We start from the raw sequence: 18,986 nt of genomic DNA, 5'->3' as shown, positions 1-18,986 counted from the left end.
CGCGCACGGCGCCTCCCACCGGCATCTGAATCATCCGCTCCTGAAACCCCGGCACCGGCGCCTTCCGCACCGGCTTCTCACATCGCGGAATCAGACGTGGCCCTGTTCTTGGGGACGTCGGGAGCCGTTCCTAGGGGGGGGGGTTGTCACGTGCCTGCAGCACCTGCACTCGGCCATGCCCCCATAATCAGTAAATCACCCACCCCTGTCACTGGCTTGTTAGGCTCCCCACTTAAACCCTGTCATTCAATCACTCTTTTGTCAGTCTGTCCCGTGATGCCACTAGTTAGCTCACTGTGTCCTGTCCGTCTGACTCCAGTTGCCAACCTTGCCCGATTGTTGATCCGTCTGCCTCGACTGCCCGCTCGCTCTGCCGTTTTTTCCCACCAGGTGGGTTCCAGTCCTCAGCCAGTTTTGGTGAAGGGAGCACTCAAGCGCTACTCCGCCCGGCAGGTCCGCCAGCCACTACCCAGCGACGCCAGCACACCAGCCTGATCGCCGCTCCAGCACTCCACCGTCCCCTTTCCCTTTCACAATAAAATCTGTGTCGCTCAGCATTTGGTAGTACTGCCTGATTCGTCACAGGTTCAGGCCGATGAAGAACAGGAGTGGGGGCAAAGCATCTTCTTGGAGTATGCCACATTTGATATTTACCTGTCTGCATTTGCCTCCAGAGTTGTTTTCCAAAGCCTTATTAAGTTCTTAATGAAGGTTCTTAGAATCTTAATGATGGTAAAAGTTTTGCATTACTTTTTTCCCCAGACAAAAAAAGATCAGTTAAGCGTTATCTTACCTTACACAAAAAAAATTCTGGAGGAAAAAGAACAAACCTATTGTAAAGGAAAATAAAAATCAAGCTGAACATTACAGGGCTATTACTTAAACATTTCTCAGTACTCCAGTGTCCATGTGTGAGGCAAAGACACATTGTATTGAATGAAGGTATGTATCAACTATCAACTAAACTGTTTTGGTGTCGCGCAGGGGTGGACAAACTTTTTGACTTGCTAGAATTGGGTTCTAAATTTTGACCGTGGGGGCCAAACCAGGAGCAGATGGATGTAGTGTTTGTGTGAAGCAATATAAACGACATGTAAAGGTCATTGTATGAAAGGTTTTGGTCTTTAGTAGGTAGTAAAGCATAGATATTCAAAAAAAGGTTTTTGAAAACAAATGCATTTATTAACAGCATTAAAAAAATATTTCACCAAAAAACTGCTATCAGTGATTCCCATTAAATACGACACTGTTATTATGAATAACAGTTTCCATCACTTCAGCGCCTGCAGGTCAGATTTATGAAAAATGTTCATCGTATGAGGCGAAATCACATCAAACGGCAAACATTCTGACCAAATATATCATCTTGAAGAATCAGTGAAAGAATACATCTAAATAAAGTAATAAAGAAATCAAAACGGCAACACGATGACGGATATCTGAAAATCAGAGCAGAGCTTTAACTCACAAACACCTGGTGACAGAGGTGAGGAAACGGGAAACACTTCCTTAAAGTCGGCCTTAAGAACATTAAAAGTTAAGATTAGTTGAAAACAGGTGGTGTCCTCATCAATGTCCTTGAGAGTCCTGCATTGTTTGAAAATGAGAATGGTCGCCAGTTTCAATACCTGCTATTTGTACAAATTATATTCAAAATGCATTTTTTTTTTACAGCAAACTTGAGAAACTCCCCTTCATTTTCAGTGGGAACAGTGTTGTTGGTCTCACTTTTTTTGCTAGTGCATCATAGTCTGGTGTAAAATTTGTTGTGGCAATACTTAGGATAGAGCCGAGGTGTTGGTCCGTTAACCTAGATCTGTGACGGGTTGATGTTGATGTTCATGTGGCTGAACGTCACGTCGCGTAGGTCGAGCGAAATAGTCCAGTGTCCGCCTTTCTTTTCCTTGGGCCACTCATTTTAATATAAGGATTCCAGGGGAAGGTTTGTGGGTGGCTTTAGCGTAAAACTGTATCTGAGAGCTCAGCGCGCGAATTACGAGAATGCTGACGTCACAGCCCACACTCTAAATTCGGCACTGATAGAAATAGAGCACGGAGTGCGGCGTGTCCGTACTACTGAGTACGTACACGCACTTGTGAGTGTGCACCGAGCTTTCTGACACGGCTTCCGGTAATAAATGCGCGGGCGGTTCCCCATCTACTGGGGAAACAGAGTCATTGCAGGGAAAATGACAGAAAAAAAAAGTTTAATAACAGGGATGAGAATGGCAAATGTGAAAAAGCACGGAAAAGGAGGGAGGGATATATCTCATTGAAGATTTGTTCTTGAACGATCTCATGACAATAGCCTAACATTAGCTTACATGTAACATCATGTTACTTTCTAAACCCACATGCTTGTAAAAGTAAAAACGTAGCTTTGTGTTTTTTTTGTTTCGATGTGCTCCTTTAATGTTTCTAGCGCCGCGACCTCCATAGCTGATCATATCTTAACAGAGAATATACAAAACCTAAAGACGCCGTCGCGGCGGGCGGGGGAATGCTCGCGAGTCGTCGAGGCTAACGTTGCCCGGCCAGCTGGCCGGCCGCTCCCCCTCATATATAAAAAAAATATCCGCGGAAAATTCTCATCCCTGTAATAATACAATTTATTCAGGGTTGGTGGGCCGGATTAAACGCCCCCGTGGGCTGGATGTGGCCCGCGGGCCGTAGTTTGCCCATGTCTGGTGTAGCGTCTAATGCAACTCTTTACAGTGCACTGCTGGAGGAGCACATTACTATGTACACAAAAGCAGTTAATAGTTATCTTTAAAAAATTTAATAGGTAAAAAAACAAATATCAATATTGAGTTATGTGAAATACTAATGTTGAGAAACATTTATCATCCATATCGCTAGCCCTACAAAACCCTTTACTTTTAAAAAAACAAAAGAAAATTTTCATTGTTGCATTGTGCAGAGCAGTTGTGGGCATACCTATTGCCGTCTGGCTTGGTGCCTGTACATTAGGGTTCACCTCACTCAATGAGAGGGTAAGCCTCCCTCCGCTTTTGGGTTGGGGGACAGGTCCTGACTGTTATTTGTGCCTATGCACCAAATGGCACCTCACCCTTTTCTCCACCCTTTTTGGAGTCCTTGGAAGATGTGCTGGAGACTACCCCCCCGGAGACTCCATTGATCTGTTGGGTGACTTCAGTGCTACATGGGCAATGACAGTGAGACCTAGAGGGCCGTGATTGGGAGGAATACCGCCCCATCTGAACCCGAGTGATGTTCTGTTATTGGACTCCTGTTCTCAACAGGGATTGTCAATAGCAAACATCATGTTCAAACATGATGTGCATGGAGCACCAGGACATCCTAGGCCGCAGTTTGATGGTTGGTAGTCGTATCATCGAATGTGCAGCTGCATGTCTTGGACACTCGGGTGAAGAGAGGGGCGGAGCTCTCAACTGATCAGCACCTGGTGGTGAGTTGGTTCCGACGGTGGGGGAAGATGCCGGTCCAATGTGTCAGACCCAAACATATTGTGAGGGTCTGTTGGGAACATGTCAGAATCCCCTCTTAGAAAGAGTTTTAACTCCCACCTTGGGCAGAAGTTTGCCCACGCCCCGGGAGAGACGGGGGACATTGTGTCGTAGACCATGTAGACCAAGTAGACCATGTTCCATGCCTCCATTGTTGAGGCGGCTGATCAGAACTGTGGTCGTAAGGTGGTTGGTGCCTGTCATGGCGGCAACGCCCGAACCTGCTGGCAGACACCAGTGGGAGAAGATGCTGTCAAGGCTTTTTTAGCCTGTGGGTCTCTGGAGGCAGCTGACAGGTACATATGGCCAAGTGGAACTCTGGCGTAGGAGGAGTTCGGTGAGGCCATGGAAAATGACTTCTAGACGGCTTCAAAATATTTCTGTTAACACTGTGTATAGTGGAGATGGGATCCTGCTGACCTCGACTCAGGACGTCGTGAGTTGGTGGGGAGAATACTTCAAAGACCTGCTCAATTCGACCGATACGCCTTACATTGAGGAAGCAGACTCGACTCTCCTATCTCTGAGGTTGAAGTAACCGAGGTAGTTAAAAAGCTCCTTAGTGGCAGGTAAAAGAGTGGTGGATGAGATCAACCATCTGTATTCAAGATTCAAGATTCCGTGAGTTGTCAACTTATCGTGGTGGAGGGGTTTGCGTGCCCCTATGATCCTAGGACAATGTTGTCTGGGGCTTCATGCCCCTGGTAGGGTCACCCATGGCAAACGGGTCCTAGGTGAGGGGCCAGACAAAGCACGGCTCACACAAGCCCCTTATGAAGAAAAACACAAATGGATTTCGTTTTCCCTCGCCCGGACGCGGGTCACCGGGAACCCCCTCTGGAGCCAGGCCTGGAGGCGGGGCTCGAAGGCGAGCGTCTGGTGGCCGGGCCTTCGCCCATGGGGCCCGGCCGGGCACAGCCCGAAAAGGAAACGTGGGTCCCCCTTCCCATGGGCTCACCATCTGTGGGAGGGACGAAAGGGGTCGGGTGCAGTGTAAGCTGGGCGGCGGCCAAAGGCAGGGACCTTGGCGGTCTGATCCCCGGCTGCAGAAGCTGGCTCTTGGGACATGGAATGTCACCTCTCTGCCTGGAAAGAAGCCTGAGCTGGTGTGCGAGGCAGAAAGGTTCCGACTAGACATAGTCGGACTTGCCTCCACACACAGTTTGGGTTCCGGTACAAGCCCTCTGGACTCTCTTCCACTCTGGAGTTGCCCACGGTGAGAGGCGTCGAGCAGGTGTGGGTATACTTCATGCCCCCCGGCTGGGCGCCTGCACATTGGGGTTCACCCTGGTGAACGAGAGGGTAGCCTCCCTCCGCCTTCGGGTGGGGGGACGGGTCCTGACTGTTGTTTGTGTATAGACACAAACAACAGTCAGGACCAAACGGCAGCTCAGAGTACCCACCCTTCTTGGAGTCCCTGGAGGAAGTGCTGGAGAGCGCTCCTTCTGGGGACTCCATCGTTCTACTGGGTGACTTCAATGCTCACGTGGGCAATGACAGTAAAACCTGGAAGTGCGTGATTGGGAGGAATGGCCCCCCCAATCTGAACCCGAGCGGTGTTCTATTATTGGACTTCTGTGCTCGACACGGATTTTCTATAATGAACACCATGTTCAAACATAAGGGTGTCCATGTGTCCACTTGGCACCAGGACACCCTTCACCGTAGTTCGATGATCGACTTTGTAATCGTGTCATCGGATTTGCGGCCGCATTTTGGACACTCGGGCGAAGAGAGGGGCGGAGCTGTCAACTGATCACCACCTGGTGGTGGGTTGGCTCCGATGGTGGGGGAAGATGGCGGTCCGACCTGGCAGACCCAAACGCTCTGTGAGGGTCTGCTGGGAACGTCTGGCAGAATCCCCTGTCAGGAAGAGCTTCAACTCCCACCTCCGGCAGAGCTTTTTCCACATCCCGGGGGAGGCGGGGGACATTGAGTCCGAGTGGACAATGTTCCGCGCCTCCATTGTTGAGGCGGCCGACCGGTCGTTGGTGCCTGTCGTGGCGGCAATCCCCGAACCCGCTGGTGGACACCAGCGGTAAGGGATGCTGTCAAGCTGAAGAAGGAGTCCTATCGGGCTGTTTTGGCCTGCGGGACTCCGGAGGCAGCTGACAGGTACCGGATGGCCAAGCGGAACGCGGCTTCGGCAGTTGGTGAGGCAAAAACCCGGGCGTGGGAGGAGTTTGGCGAGGCCATGGAGAATGACTTCCGGACTGATTCGAGGAAATTCTGGTCCACCATCCGGCGTCTCAGGAGGGGTAAGCAGTGCAACATCAACACTGTTTACAGTGGAGATGGCGTGCTGCTGACCTCGACTCGGGACGACGTGAGTCGGTGGAGAGAATACTTCGAAGACCTCCTCAATTCCACCTACACGCCTTCCATTGTGGAAGCAGGGCCTGGAGACTCTGAGACGGACTCTCCAATCTCTGGGGTCGAAGTCACTGAGGTAGTGAAAAAACTCCTCGGTGGCAAGGCCCCGGGGGTGGATGAGATCTGCCCGGAGTTCTTAAAGGCTCTGGATGTTGTGGGGCTGTCATGGCTGACACGCCTCTACAACATTGCGTGGACATCGGGGACAGTGTCTCTGGATTGGCAGACTGGGGTGGTGGTTCCCCTCTTTAAGATGGGGGACCGGAGGGTGTGTTCCAATTACAGGGGAATCACACTCCTGAGCCTCCCTGGTAAGGTCTATTCAGGGGTGCTGGAGAGGAGGGTCTGTTGGGAGTTTGAACCTCGGATTCAGGAGGAGCAGTGTGGCTTTCGTCCTGGCCGTGGAACAGTGGACCAGCTCTACACCCTCGGCAGGATCCTCGAGGGTGCATGGGAGTTCGCCTAACCAGTTCACATGTGTTTTATGGACTTGGAGAAGGCGTTCGACCGTGTCCCTCGGGAGGTTCTGTGGATGGTGCTTCGGGAGTACGGTGTGCCGAGCCAACTGATGCAGACGACATGGTGCTGTTGGCTTCTTCAGGCCGTGATCTCCAGCACTCACTGGAGCGGTTCACAGCCGAGTGTGAAGCGGTCGGGATGAGGGTCAGCACCTCCAAATCCGAGTCCATGGTCCTCGGTCGGAAAAGGGTGGAATGCCCTCTCCGGATCGGGGATGAGATCCTGCCCCAAGTGGAGGAGTTCAAGTATCTTGGGGTCTTGTTCACGAGTGAGGGGAAGATAGAGCGCGAGATTGACAGGCGGATCGGTGCAGCGTCGGCAGTAATGCGGACTCTGTACCGGTCCATCGTGGTAAAGAGAGAGCTGAGCCAAAAGGCAAAGCTCTCAATTTACCGGTCGATTTACGCTCCTACCCTCACCTATGGTCACGAGCTATGGGTCGTGACCGAAAGAACGAGATCCCGGATACAATCGGCCGAAATGAGTTTTCTCCGCAGGATGTCCGGGATCTCCCTTAGAGATAGGGTGAGAAGCTCGGTCATCCGGGAGAGACTCGGAGTAGAGTCGCTACTCCTCCACGTTGAGAGGAGCCAGATGAGGTGGCTCGAGCATCTCATCAGGATGCCTCCTGGACGCCTCCCTGGGGAGGTGTTCCGGGCATGTCCCACCGGTAGGAGACCCCGGGGACGACCCAGGACGCGCTGGAGAGACTATGTCTCTCAGCTGGCCTGGGGACGCCTTGGGATCCCGGGATGAGCTGGATGAAGTGGCTGGGGAGAGGGAAGTCTGGGAGTCCCTCCTAAAGCTGCTGCCCCCGCAACCTGACCCCGGATAAGCGGAAGAAGATGGATGGATGGAAGATTCAAGAATTTTTATTAGCCATGTTTGAGCGTTCCAAACAAGGAATTTGACTTCGGTACATCTCAGCCTCTGTTCAACATTTAGGTGACTAACAACACTCAGGACATGTGCGAAAATTGACAAATATTCTCAAACATCCCCTGATCTTAAACTCCCAGGAGGGCAAGGAAAAACTCAAAACTCCTACAAGGGGAAATGAGAAACCTTGAGAAGAGACCACAGATGGGAGGATCCCTCTTCTAGGATGACCAGGCTGCAATGGATGCAGAGTGGACACATAGTACACTTAATACTGACAATTCAAAAAAGGCGTCGAGAGCAGGATGTTATTGCACAGCAATGACTCTGAGACTCTAAGAGTGGTCTGAGTTCATCAGACAGCCTGGGGGAAGAAGCTGACTCTGTGTCTGCTGGTTTTGGCGTACAGAGCTCTCTAACGCCGTCCGGAGGGGAATAGTTCGAACAGACTGCAACCTGGGTAAGAAGGGTCTGTAGAGATGTTACTTGCATGTTTCCTGGTCCTGGACAGGTACAAGTCCTGGATAGATGGGAGGTTGATTCCAATTATCTTTTCTGCAGTCCTGATTGTCCGTTGCAGTCTGTGCTTGTCTTGTTTGGAGGCCGATCCAAACCAGACAGTGATGGAGGTGCAGAGGATGGACTGGATGATGGCAGTACAGAAGGTCTTCAGCAGCTCCTGTGGCAGGTTGAACTTCCTGAGCTGTCTCATAAAATACAGTCTAACTGTACGTTATAATTATATAAAGATATTATATATACGTTATATACGTACTATATATAATATCTGTCTGTTGTGAGGCTGTCCTGGTTGACACGCCTCTACAACATTGCGTAGACTTCAGGGACTTGGCAGAACAGGGTGGTGGTCCCCCTTGGGACGGGAGGTTGTGTTCCAACTGCAAAGATATCACAATCCTCAGCCTCCTATTCGGGAGAGGAGGTCTGTCGAGTGGTCAAATTTCAGATTCAAAAGGAACAGTGCGGTTTTCGTACAGACATCCTCAGCATGGTCCTCGAGGATCCATGGGAGTTTGCCCAACCAGTCTACATGTGCTTTGTGGACTTGGAGAAAGTGTTTGACCGTGTCCCTCGAGGAGCTCTGTGGGGGGTTCTTTGAGAGGACAGGGTGCCAAACCCACTGATCAGGGCGGTTTGGTCCCTGTATCACTGGAGTTTGGTCCGCATTGCCGGCAGTCATGTCGAATGTGTTCCCGGTTAGAGTTGGTCTCCACCAAGACCGCCCTTTGTCATCGATTCTATTAATAAGTTTAATGGACAGAATTTTTAGGTGCAGACAAGGCATTGAGGGTGTCCGGTTCGGTAACTTCAGTATCGCATCTCTGCTTTTTGCTGAGGATGTGGTGCTGTTGTCTTCTTCAAGCTGTGATTTCTAGCTCTCACTAGAGCGGTTCACAGCCAGTTGTGAAGCGGTTGAAATGAAAATCAACACCTCCAAATCTGAGACGACACTCCTCAGTCGGAAAAGGGTGGAATGCCCTCTCTGGGGATGACATCTTGCCCCAAGTGGAGGAGTTAAAGTATCTTGGGCTCTTGTTCACGAGTGAGGGCAGGATGAGCAAGTGCAATCGACAGGCGGATCGTTGCAGCGTCCGCTGTAATGCGGACTAGACTCTGTACATGCCGTGGTAAAGAAGGAGATGAGCCGAAAGGCGAAGCTCTCAATTTACTGGTCGATCTACGTATGGTCACGAGCTATGGGTCGTGAGCGAAATACCAAGATTCCAGATAAAAGCAGCCGAAATGACTTTCCTCCACAGGGTGTTTGAGCTCTTACTTAGAGATAGGTTGGGAAGCTCGGTCATCCGGGAAGGAGTTGAGAGGAGCCAGATGAGGGCATCTGATTAGGTGAGGTGTTCCGGGCATGTCCAGCCGGAAAGAGTCCCCGTGGACGACCCAGGACACGCTGGAGAGACCATGTCTCTCGGCTGGCCTGGGAACGTCTTGAGCTCCTCTGGGGTTAGCTGGACGAAGTAGCAGGGGAGAGGGGAGTCCGGGCTTCCCTATTAAAGATGCTGCCCCTGCAACCTGACTCTGGATAAGCCGTAGAAATTGAATGAATGGATGGTGTCATTCTAAATACATATGCAAATTACATCACAAACAGCAATGTGAGACCGCTTATTTGGAGCCTTAAAACATTGAATGTTTATCAGCATTTTCGGGGGAATTCAGGGGTATAAAAGTATATGTACTGTATACATTGTATATTTTTTTCCTGATAATTGACCATCAATTATACGCGGCTTTTTCCTGGCCAGACCGCTCCCTATCTCCAATTCATAACGGTGGTGTACTGAATATACATACAACACACCAGTCTCTCCATCCTAAAGACTGCAATGAAAAACTTGCGATATGATCATATAAATATTGCGTTAAAGTATATGCATTAAGTCTTACCTTCCTGTCTCAAAGGTGAAATGAGTGGTATCACGTCCGTAGCGTCGCAAGGAGCAAAGTGGCCAGGCGAACAGTTTGGTACAGGGCTTGTGAATGTCCCAGAGATAAATGTGATCATGGGTGATCTGCATCATGCACTCTCCGAAGATGTCCAAGTTGGAGCAAGGTAGGAAGAATACATTAAAACGTTCTAGGGAGAAGACAAGCAATAATATAAATAGTGTAAATGGTAAATCAATCAATCAATCAATCAATCAATCAATCAATCTTTTATTTGCCACGTTTGAGCATGCCAAACAAGGAATTTGACTCCGGTAGATCTCGGCCTATAGAAGAAATACATTAATTGACCTGACTTACTTCCAGATTGTCAAGCATTTCTAGTGATCTGTAGATATTATTTGCCATAATTTCTTTGGAATAACACGCCTATGTAAATTTCCTCCCACCAAAATCACCCATTAAAAGTAGTTCTGAGGCGGCAACCCCCGAATCCTTTGATGCACACCGACGGTAAAGGATGCCATCAAGTTGAAGTCCTATCGGACCTTTTTAACCTGTGAAACTCCAATGGCAGCAGACAGGTACTGACTGGCCAAGCAGAAAATAGCTTTGGCGGTTACCGAGGTAAAACCCGAGTATGGAATGGGTTCGGTAAAACCGTGGTAAATTACGAAAGGGCCAATTTGGAGTGCTCAATCAGCCTACCAAGCATATTTTTGGGATGTGGGAGAAAACCCATGCGGACACGGGGAGAACATGCAAACTCCACACAGGGAGGGCCGGAGGTGGAATCGAACCCGCACCCTCCTAACTGTGAGGCGGACATGCTAACCAACGCGTCACCGAGCCTGATGTAAAACAATCCAAAGAAAAAGTAGATATCCATATTCAAAGTGAAGAGCTCCAGGAGGGTGCCTTCAATTGTCATAGCAGTATTTGCCTCAGATCCCTTATCTCGATTGGTCGACAAAAAATTCAGCGAGCCATTTTCAGTTTGGTTGTCACCTAACCCCTCTCCCCAGCCTCAGGACAGAGTACACAAACGCCTGCCGAATCGGCCAATCAGAATCTGAATCTGAATCAGAATGCCTTTTATTTGTCATTATACATAGTATAACGAGATTTGAGCTGCCCAACAATAAAGTATATAGAAAAATTATAGTATAGAAAATATGATAGATGTTGAACTATATATATACAATGTAAACAAGGTTGCAAAGTGACAAATGCACAGTTATGGTTATATGAAATATGTTAAACTATATATATACAATGTAAATAAGGTTGCAAAGTGACAAATGCACAGTTATGGTGACCAAGCATAAATATATGGCACGTAAAAGAATGTAGTCCAAAGAGATCAGGCTTATTGCATGTTCATATTGAGACCAGTTATGGCTCTTGGAAAGAAGCTGTTTTTAAGTCTGGTTGTCCTTGTTCTATTCCTGTAACACCTCCCCGAGGGCAACAGGTCAAACAGGACAGAGCCAGGATGGGAGCTGTCTCCTGAGATTGCCTTGGCTCTGCTGAGACAGCGGGAGGTGTAAATTTCTGTCAGGGAGGGGAGTGGGCAGCCTACGATCTTCTGTGCTGCCTTGACAGCTCTCTGCAGTCTCTTCCTGTCAGCAACTGTGAAGCTGCCAATCCATACTGTGATGCAGTATGTCAGCAAACTCTCAATGGATGAGCGGTAGAAGGTCAGCAGCAGGTTGGAGTTGAGGTTGTGCTTCCTGAGAACTCTCAGGAAGTGTAGCCGCTGCTGAGCCTTCTTTGTGATGGAGGTGATGTTCTCTGTCCAGGAGGTGTTGTCTGAGATGAGGACGCTGAGATACTTGAAGGTGTGGACCCTTTCCACGCGCGCTCCGTTGATGTGTAGGGGGCTATGTCCGTTTTATGCTTCCTGAAGTCGATGATCATTTCTCTGGTTTTGCTGGTGTTCAAGGCAAGGTTGTTCTCTGAGCACCAGGCTGCCAACCTCAGGACCTCTTCTCTGTAGGCAGCCTTGTCATCCTTGGAGATGAGACCAACCACTTTGGTGTCATCAGCGAATTTGACAATAGGGTTGTCTTTGTGGGCAGGTCTGCAGTCGTGGGTGTAGAGGCAGTAGAGGAGGGGGCTCAGCAAACATCCCTGAGGGGAGCCGATGCTCAGCGTGCGAGTGGAGGAGACGTGGGGGCCAAGTCTCACAGTCTGGGGTCGGTTTTAAAGAAAGTCCTTAATACAGGCACATGTGAGAGGGGAGAGGACAAGAGTGACCAGTTTTGTGGTGAGTCTGTCCGGAATTATTGTGTTAAATGCGAAACTGTAATCCACAAAGAGCATCCGGACGTAGCTCCGCTGCAGCTCCAGGTGGTTCAGTGCAGAGTGGAGAGCAATGGCGATGGCGTCCTCTGGAGATCTGTTTGCCCGGTACACGAACTGGTGGGGGTCGAGGTCTGGAGGGAGGTAGTCTTTGATGTGCTGAAGAACCAATCTCTCAAAGCACTTCATGATTACCGGAGTGAGAGCCACCGGACGGTAATCGTTCAGGCTGGTGATGAGAGACTTCTTCGGCACCGGGATTATTGTGGAGGTTTTCAGGCAGGAGGGGATGATAGCCTGAGCCAGGGAGAGGTTGAAGATTTTGGTGAAGGTGGGGGCTAGCTGATTTGCACATGCTTTGAGCACTTTACCAGGCACTTCTCTGGGCCGGGGTATTTCCTGGAGTTCAAAGCAAGGAGCACTTTTTTGACGTAGTGCACCTGGACAGTGAATGGAGTGGTGCAGGAACCGGGATGGGGTGGGGGCAGGGCAAGGGCAGGTGAGTGCTGTTGGGATGAATCGAACCGAGCAAAGCAGCAGTTTCACTCCTCTGCCAGTGGAGCACTCAGGTCCGCTGTCGACGTATCACAACCTCTGTAGTTGGTGACGTTATAGATCCCCTGCCACACCTTCCGTGCATTGTTGCTGGACAGATGGGACTCGATCTGCATCCTGTGGTCTTCTTTCGCTCTTTTTACTCCTCTCCTCAGGTCAGCTCTGGGAGCACTGTACCGACCTCTGTCTCCTGACCTGAAAGCGGCATTGCGGGCCCTAAGGAGTGTGCAAACCTGACTGGTTATCCAGGGTTTCTGATTCGGAAAAACCTGGATGGATTTTTCCACAGTCACATTCCCAATACAGAACTGAATATGGTCCAGAACCGTTTCTGTGTGTATATCCAGCTTATGGTGACCAAATATGTCCCAATCTGTCTGTAGGAAGCAGTCTGGGAGTTTGGTGAGTGCATCGTCAGGCCAGGTCGTCACGGTCTTTATGATGGGCCTAGCCCTGCGTCTGAGGGTGGTGTAGGCTGGGGAGAGCAGGAGGGAAAGATGGTCTGACTGTCCGAGGTGGGGGAGGGGTATGGCTCTGTAAGCGTCCTTGATGTTGGTGTAGACATGATCCAGAGTGTTCTCTCCCCTTGTGGCACATTTTACATGCTGATGGAAGCTCGGCAGTACAGTCTTTAGGTTGGCCTTGTTAAAATCCCCTGCAATGATGTGAACACCGTCGGGGTGAGCCCGCTGATGTTCGTTGACAATGTCCAGCAGGAGAGAGATTGCTGTGTTTACACAGGCGTTGGGTGGGATATACACAGCCATGCATATCACAACAGTTAGCTCTCTCGGGAGGAAAAAAGGCCGGCACTTAACAGACATGTACTCGATGTACGGGGAACAGTGACTGTCTATGATTGTCCCAATTGTTGCACCAGTCATCATGTACATAAATACAGAGCCTCCCCACCCTTGCTCTTCCCGGAGTTCTCCGTTCTGTCCCCACGGAGCAGCGTGCGGCCTGCTAGCTGCATGCTAGCATCAGGTACGTTCCGGTGAAGCCAGGTTTCGGTGATGATTAGCATACAGCAGTCGCAAACATACTTGTTTCCAGCAAGTTGCAGTTCCAAGTCGTCCGTCTTGTGTACCAGGGATCTGGCGTTGGAGAGATAGAGACTCGGGAGAGGTGGCTTGTGTAGTTTCATGCATAGCCTTAGCATAACACCGGACCTGCGGCCCCGCATCTGCTTCCTCTCCTTCCTCTGTCTGCGCCGCCTCCTAGACCCGACAACAATCGACGGAGACCCCGGCGATCAAGCTATGTCGTCCGGGATACCGTGTTTTTGGTGAAAGTCAGTCGAAACAGATATCCGGTACAGGAACCCGATATCCAAAAGCGACTGGCAAGTGTACTGTAAGTTCGCAGGAACAAAACTGCACGATAGTAAGAAACCAGAATGAAAAATAAGAAAAAAGCACTGAAATGGAGAGCCGTAAGCCGCTGCAACTGCGTGCGCCGCCATCTTGGTTAACACAGGCTAATTAAAGTCTTTAATCGTGTCTTAAATGTTTGTACTGAGGTAGCAGTTCTGATATTTATCGGTCGGACATTCCAAAGATCTGAAGCCTAAATAGAAAATGCTCTAGAGCAGACATGGTGGGCAAACTACGGCCCGCTGGCCACATCCGCTGGCCGTTTAAGTCGGCCCGTCAAACCTGAATAAATTGTATTATTAAAAAGTGTTTTGGGTCATTTACCCTGCAATGACTGCGTTTCCCCAGAAGATGGGGGAACGCCCGCCCACGCATTTACTCCCGGAGGCCGTGTCAGAAAGCTCAGTGCACACTCACAAGTGCGTGTATCTACTCAGTCGTACGGACCCGGCGCACGCCGCACTCTATTTCCATCAGTGCCGAATTTCGAGTGTGGGCTGTGACGTCAGCATTCTTGTAATTCGCGCACTGAGCTTTCAGATACAGTTTTACGCGATGGCCACCCACAAACCTTACCGTAGAATCCTTCCATTTAAATAAGTGGCCCGAGAAAATGAAAGGTGGACACGGAGTGCCGAGTGTTCAAAAAAGAGTGGACAATTTGGCTCGACCTACGTGTGTGAGCAGACGTTCAGCCACATGAACGTCAACAAAGCCCATCGCAGATCTAGGTTAACGGACCAACACCTCGGCTCTATCCTAAGAATTGCCACAACAAATTTTACACCAGACTATGATGCACTAGCAAAAAAGGGAGACCAACAACACTATTCCCACTGAAAATGAAGGGGAGTTTCTCTAGTTTGTTGTAAAAAAAAAAAATGCATTTTGAAAATAATTTGTACAAATAGCAGGGATTGAAACCAGCGACCATTCTCATTTCCAAACAATGCAGGATGCTCAAGGACATTGATGCACCACCTGTTTGCAACTAATATTAACTTTTAAAGTTCTTAAGGCCGACTTTAAGGAAGTGTTTCCCGTTTCCTCACCTCTGTCACCAGGTGTTTGTGAGTTAAAGCTCTGCTCTGATTTTCAGATATCTGTCACCGTGTTGCCGTTTTGATTTCTTTATTACTTTATTTAGATGTATTCTTTCACTGATTCTTCAAGATGATGTATTTGGTCAGAATGTTTGATGTTTGATGTGATTTCGCCTCATAAACATTTCATAAATCTGACTTGCAGGCGCTGAAGTGATAGAAACTGTTATTCATAATAACAGTGTCGTATTTAATGAGAATCACTGATAGTAGTTTTTTGGTGAAATATTTTTTTTTAATGCTGTTAATAAATGCATTTTTTTTCAAAAAGCTTTTTTTTAATATCTACACTTCACTACCTAGTAAAGGCCAAAACGTTTTATGCAATGACCTTTACATGTCGTTTATATTCACATAAACACTACATCCAGCTGCTCCTGGTTCGGCCCCTTGGTCCAAATTTAGAACCCAATTCGGCCCACAAGTCAAAACGTTTGCCCACCCCTGCTCTAGAGTCTAGAGGGGTCTCAAACTCGCGTTTAAGACCCCCGTCTTAATATGAAAGATTCATATTAGTGCGGCCCGCAAGATTGATATAAATGACACTTGTGGTGTGCAGAGCTGAATGAACCATTGACGGTGAGGTATATGGCTCTGGAGGGCGGGACATCAGCCGGGCTGTCCAGTGCCTCGCTCACTTATGCATTCATTCCTCCAGTCAGCTGGGCGGAGGAGAAGCCGTGAAGCTGCTGACTCAGCTCGGCGCCCACAGTCCTCCAATGGGGATTGTCAAAATTACACCAAAGTTTCTATTATTAGAACAGCGTGGTCGGACATTTACACGAGCCGCACAGGTAGTAAACAGTAAGAGCGCAAAGGAACAACTCACTATTTTTTATCAGAAATAACATCATGGTTACAACAAAACACTGCTGCTTTGGTGTCTGCCGGAGCGACTCGCGATATGCTGATAATATGAAGGGAATTTTCCTCATATCTTTTCCAAAGCCGAGGAGGAGCCGAGAGAAATGCCTTCGCTGGGTAGAAGCTTGTAAACGGCAGGGATTTACAGTAAAAAAGAAAAAATGTACACAAAACAGATTGCAAGAGTAAGAATCCATGTTGAAAGATGCATCGAGAGAATAAAAAAATTAGATTGCTGGGTAAAATAATTCCCTTGTCTCTGCAGCCAGTTCTTTCACAAAATGTTTTTTGTTGCTGGCTGCTGAGTGAATTTTCAAGAACCATGTGTTACATAAATTGAGGCAGCTTTACAATACCAATTTTGATAGGTACTGTGTATTAGAGGAACGTAGAGGAACGTAATTTCATCTGTGCGATATGCCTGCATGAAATACACTTGTCAATAAACTTGAACATTTAAACCTTGTAATGATTGCTTAATCACACAATATTTAACACACTGGAAAAAAGTGTGTCCTTACACACATACAACATTTGAAATTCACAAGCTTGTTTATTGAATAAATCACTTTTCCTAACTTTTCCCAATAGACTAGATTTTACTGTTATTTCAAACTCAAAATTTTTAGATGTCTCAGAATGCCACATTGAGGAAAATCTTTCCAATCTCCATCCGGTGGTTGAGGAGACTCTTTTGCTGAACTTGACGTTGATGCAGCTTTTACGTCGTACCACGCACCGACGTCTACAGATGGATCAATAGAAATCTTTTGGTTGACCGCATGCTGGCATCTGTGCTAACAGAATGGAAGGATTAAAATATTTATAAAATAACTAACACTCAGAACAATTTCAAAAATGGATCGGTAAAGGTCCGATATATTCCCCCCTTGCATTAGCTGTGTCATTATCACAACATTGTCATTACCCTTCCTAGTATTATCTAATAATATTGATAGCATAATAACAACAATAATTGGAAGTCGTGACTTCCAAATGTTCAATTTTCATGAAAGTTAGCAACACGAGGTTAGCTTGCAGGACCTCACCTGAGTGAGAGAGCTATCACAATAAAGTTTAACCATCGACTAAAACAACTTTATTTCAGCTGATTTTAAGGTCTCTGCATATCAGCCAGTTTAAGTTGTTCCACACAAATGTTTGTTGATGAATTTTCACGAGTTAGCAACACGAGGTTAGCTTGCAGGAGTGTTGGTGCACAGGCACTAATAACCGTGGCCATCTGATTGTTGGCAAGCATCAGGCGTATGGTCATTAGGCGCTCGTTAATGCCCACAGGGAGTTCATGGAGGTGGTTGATGAGGCGGTTCTTGATAGCAAAACCCACACCGTGGATTCTTGGCTCAGTTGCAGGTTTTCCTTTCCAAAAGAAAGTATATCCACCTTTTTCCTCCTTCAGCTGCCCTTCATCTGCCAGTCGGGTCTCGGAGAGTGCTGCGATGTCGATCTGGAACTTCCTTAGCTCTCTGGAGATGATGGCAGTTCGCCTTTCAGGTCGATCACTGGCTTGGTTGTCCGTTAGGGTCCGCACGTTCCAGGCTCCAATGTGTACATGTTTTTGTTTCTGACCGCGTGATGGTGATCCCTCTGGATGCGGTATTCCAGACAGGATTTTGTGAGGCAGGCTATGTTTAGGGTACCTTTTCTAACCCCCTCCCCTAAATGGGGTGAGTAGAGTGGATCCTAAATAGGGCTGCTCAGTCATGGGTGCAGCTGCCGAGAAGCTCTTCTGCCTCAGTCCAAGAACTTATGTAACGACTGAATCTAACACCCACTGCCTGTGTGCCAGGTTGTGGCTAGGGGCTGCCAGACCTCACTGTCCTGCCCCCGTTACCACTTCCTGATCGCCACAGGACTTTGTTGTCCAGGATGTAAAATGGAATAGGTTCCCTTCAGGAGAACGCCTATGCGTGACGTCTTTTAGCGTGGGGAGACTGATGCGCCTGCAGCCACCACACGGTCCTTGGCAGAAAGGGGCCGGGATCCAATGGCATGGGTCCATGACGATTGGAGACCACCCTCTGTTGCAGCCTTCATCCGCCTTCAGTGCCGTTGTGACTCACAGTGTCATCCTCCGCCACTCCCACCGTTGAGGTCTTTGGATCGCACTTTGTCTGGAACCTCCCCTTCGACCTTACCGCCATGGTTGAACCTACCAGGAGCCGAGACTCCAGACGGCATCGCTCTGAGGTTCATCGGAACACGCAAGGCTCTCCACCACGGCAAGGTGGCGATCCATGGAGAAGAAGTAGGGATGTGCATTCCAGTTCTTTTAGGTGAACAGAATCTTTAGAATCAGTTCACTCAAAAGATTCGTTCAAACGAATCGTTCAATGAATGGAAATGCGAATCACTCAGTGAGTGATTCACTCAGTGAGTGATTCACTCAGTGAGTGATTCACTCAGTGAGTGATTCACTCAGTGAGTGATTCACTCAGTGAGTGAGTCACTCAGTGAGTGATTCACTCAGTGAGTGATTCACTCAGTGAGTGATTCGTTCACTCACAGATTCGTTCGTTGGTGAACGGGAAATGCAATTCACGACTCGTTCGTGAACGGGAAGTTACGTCACTGACTCGTAAAGTCCCTCCTCCATCTAACGCTCGCTGGCGCTGCTGATTGGCTGATTTTCTTCTTCGTTTTGTTTTACGGCGAAGTAGCGCCAGCTTCAATGGGCATTACTGACATCGACTGGTTGACGTTATATATGAAAGGAAAAAAAGAACGAATCACTTTAGGAAGTGATTCGTTCACTCTCGTTCACTGAAAAGAGCCGTTCCTTCTGAACGGATCGTTCACTCACGAGCCAACACTAATGTGCTGGACCGCGAGGGTGCGTCAGCCGGCCAGCATGGCAAGAGCAGATCGGAGCTGTGAAACGTTTACACTTTAAAATGTTTAAAAACGTGTTTAAAATCAAATAAAGTATTTAAAAGTACAACAAAGTGTTTAAAAATAAAAGTATATACCGTATTGACCCGAATATAAGATGACCCTGATTATAAGACGACCCCCTTTTTTTTAAGACTCAAGTTTGAATTTAGGCTTTTTGATTCAAGTGTGAAAAAAACGTTTTGAGC

General features: G+C 48.3%; 1 protein-coding gene across 2 annotated transcripts in view; it reads right to left on the bottom strand.

Annotated features, from left to right (window-relative positions):
- The window catches only part of dok4 (docking protein 4), a 135,116-nt gene that overhangs the window by 38,724 nt on the left and 77,406 nt on the right, over positions 1 to 18,986 (bottom strand). For both annotated transcript variants that reach the window (XM_037246688.1, XM_037246687.1), the window contains one exon: positions 9,684 to 9,873. In XM_037246688.1, the coding sequence (XP_037102583.1) occupies positions 9,684 to 9,873 (190 nt within the window). The remainder of the gene's footprint in view (positions 1 to 9,683; positions 9,874 to 18,986) is intronic.

The sequence above is a fragment of the Syngnathus acus genome, chromosome 3 (assembly GCF_901709675.1).
Source record: "Syngnathus acus chromosome 3, fSynAcu1.2, whole genome shotgun sequence".
Taxonomy (NCBI): domain Eukaryota; kingdom Metazoa; phylum Chordata; class Actinopteri; order Syngnathiformes; family Syngnathidae; genus Syngnathus; species Syngnathus acus.
The sequence above is the reverse complement of the archived record's forward strand: the minus strand, read 5'-3'. Positions and strand labels throughout refer to the sequence as shown.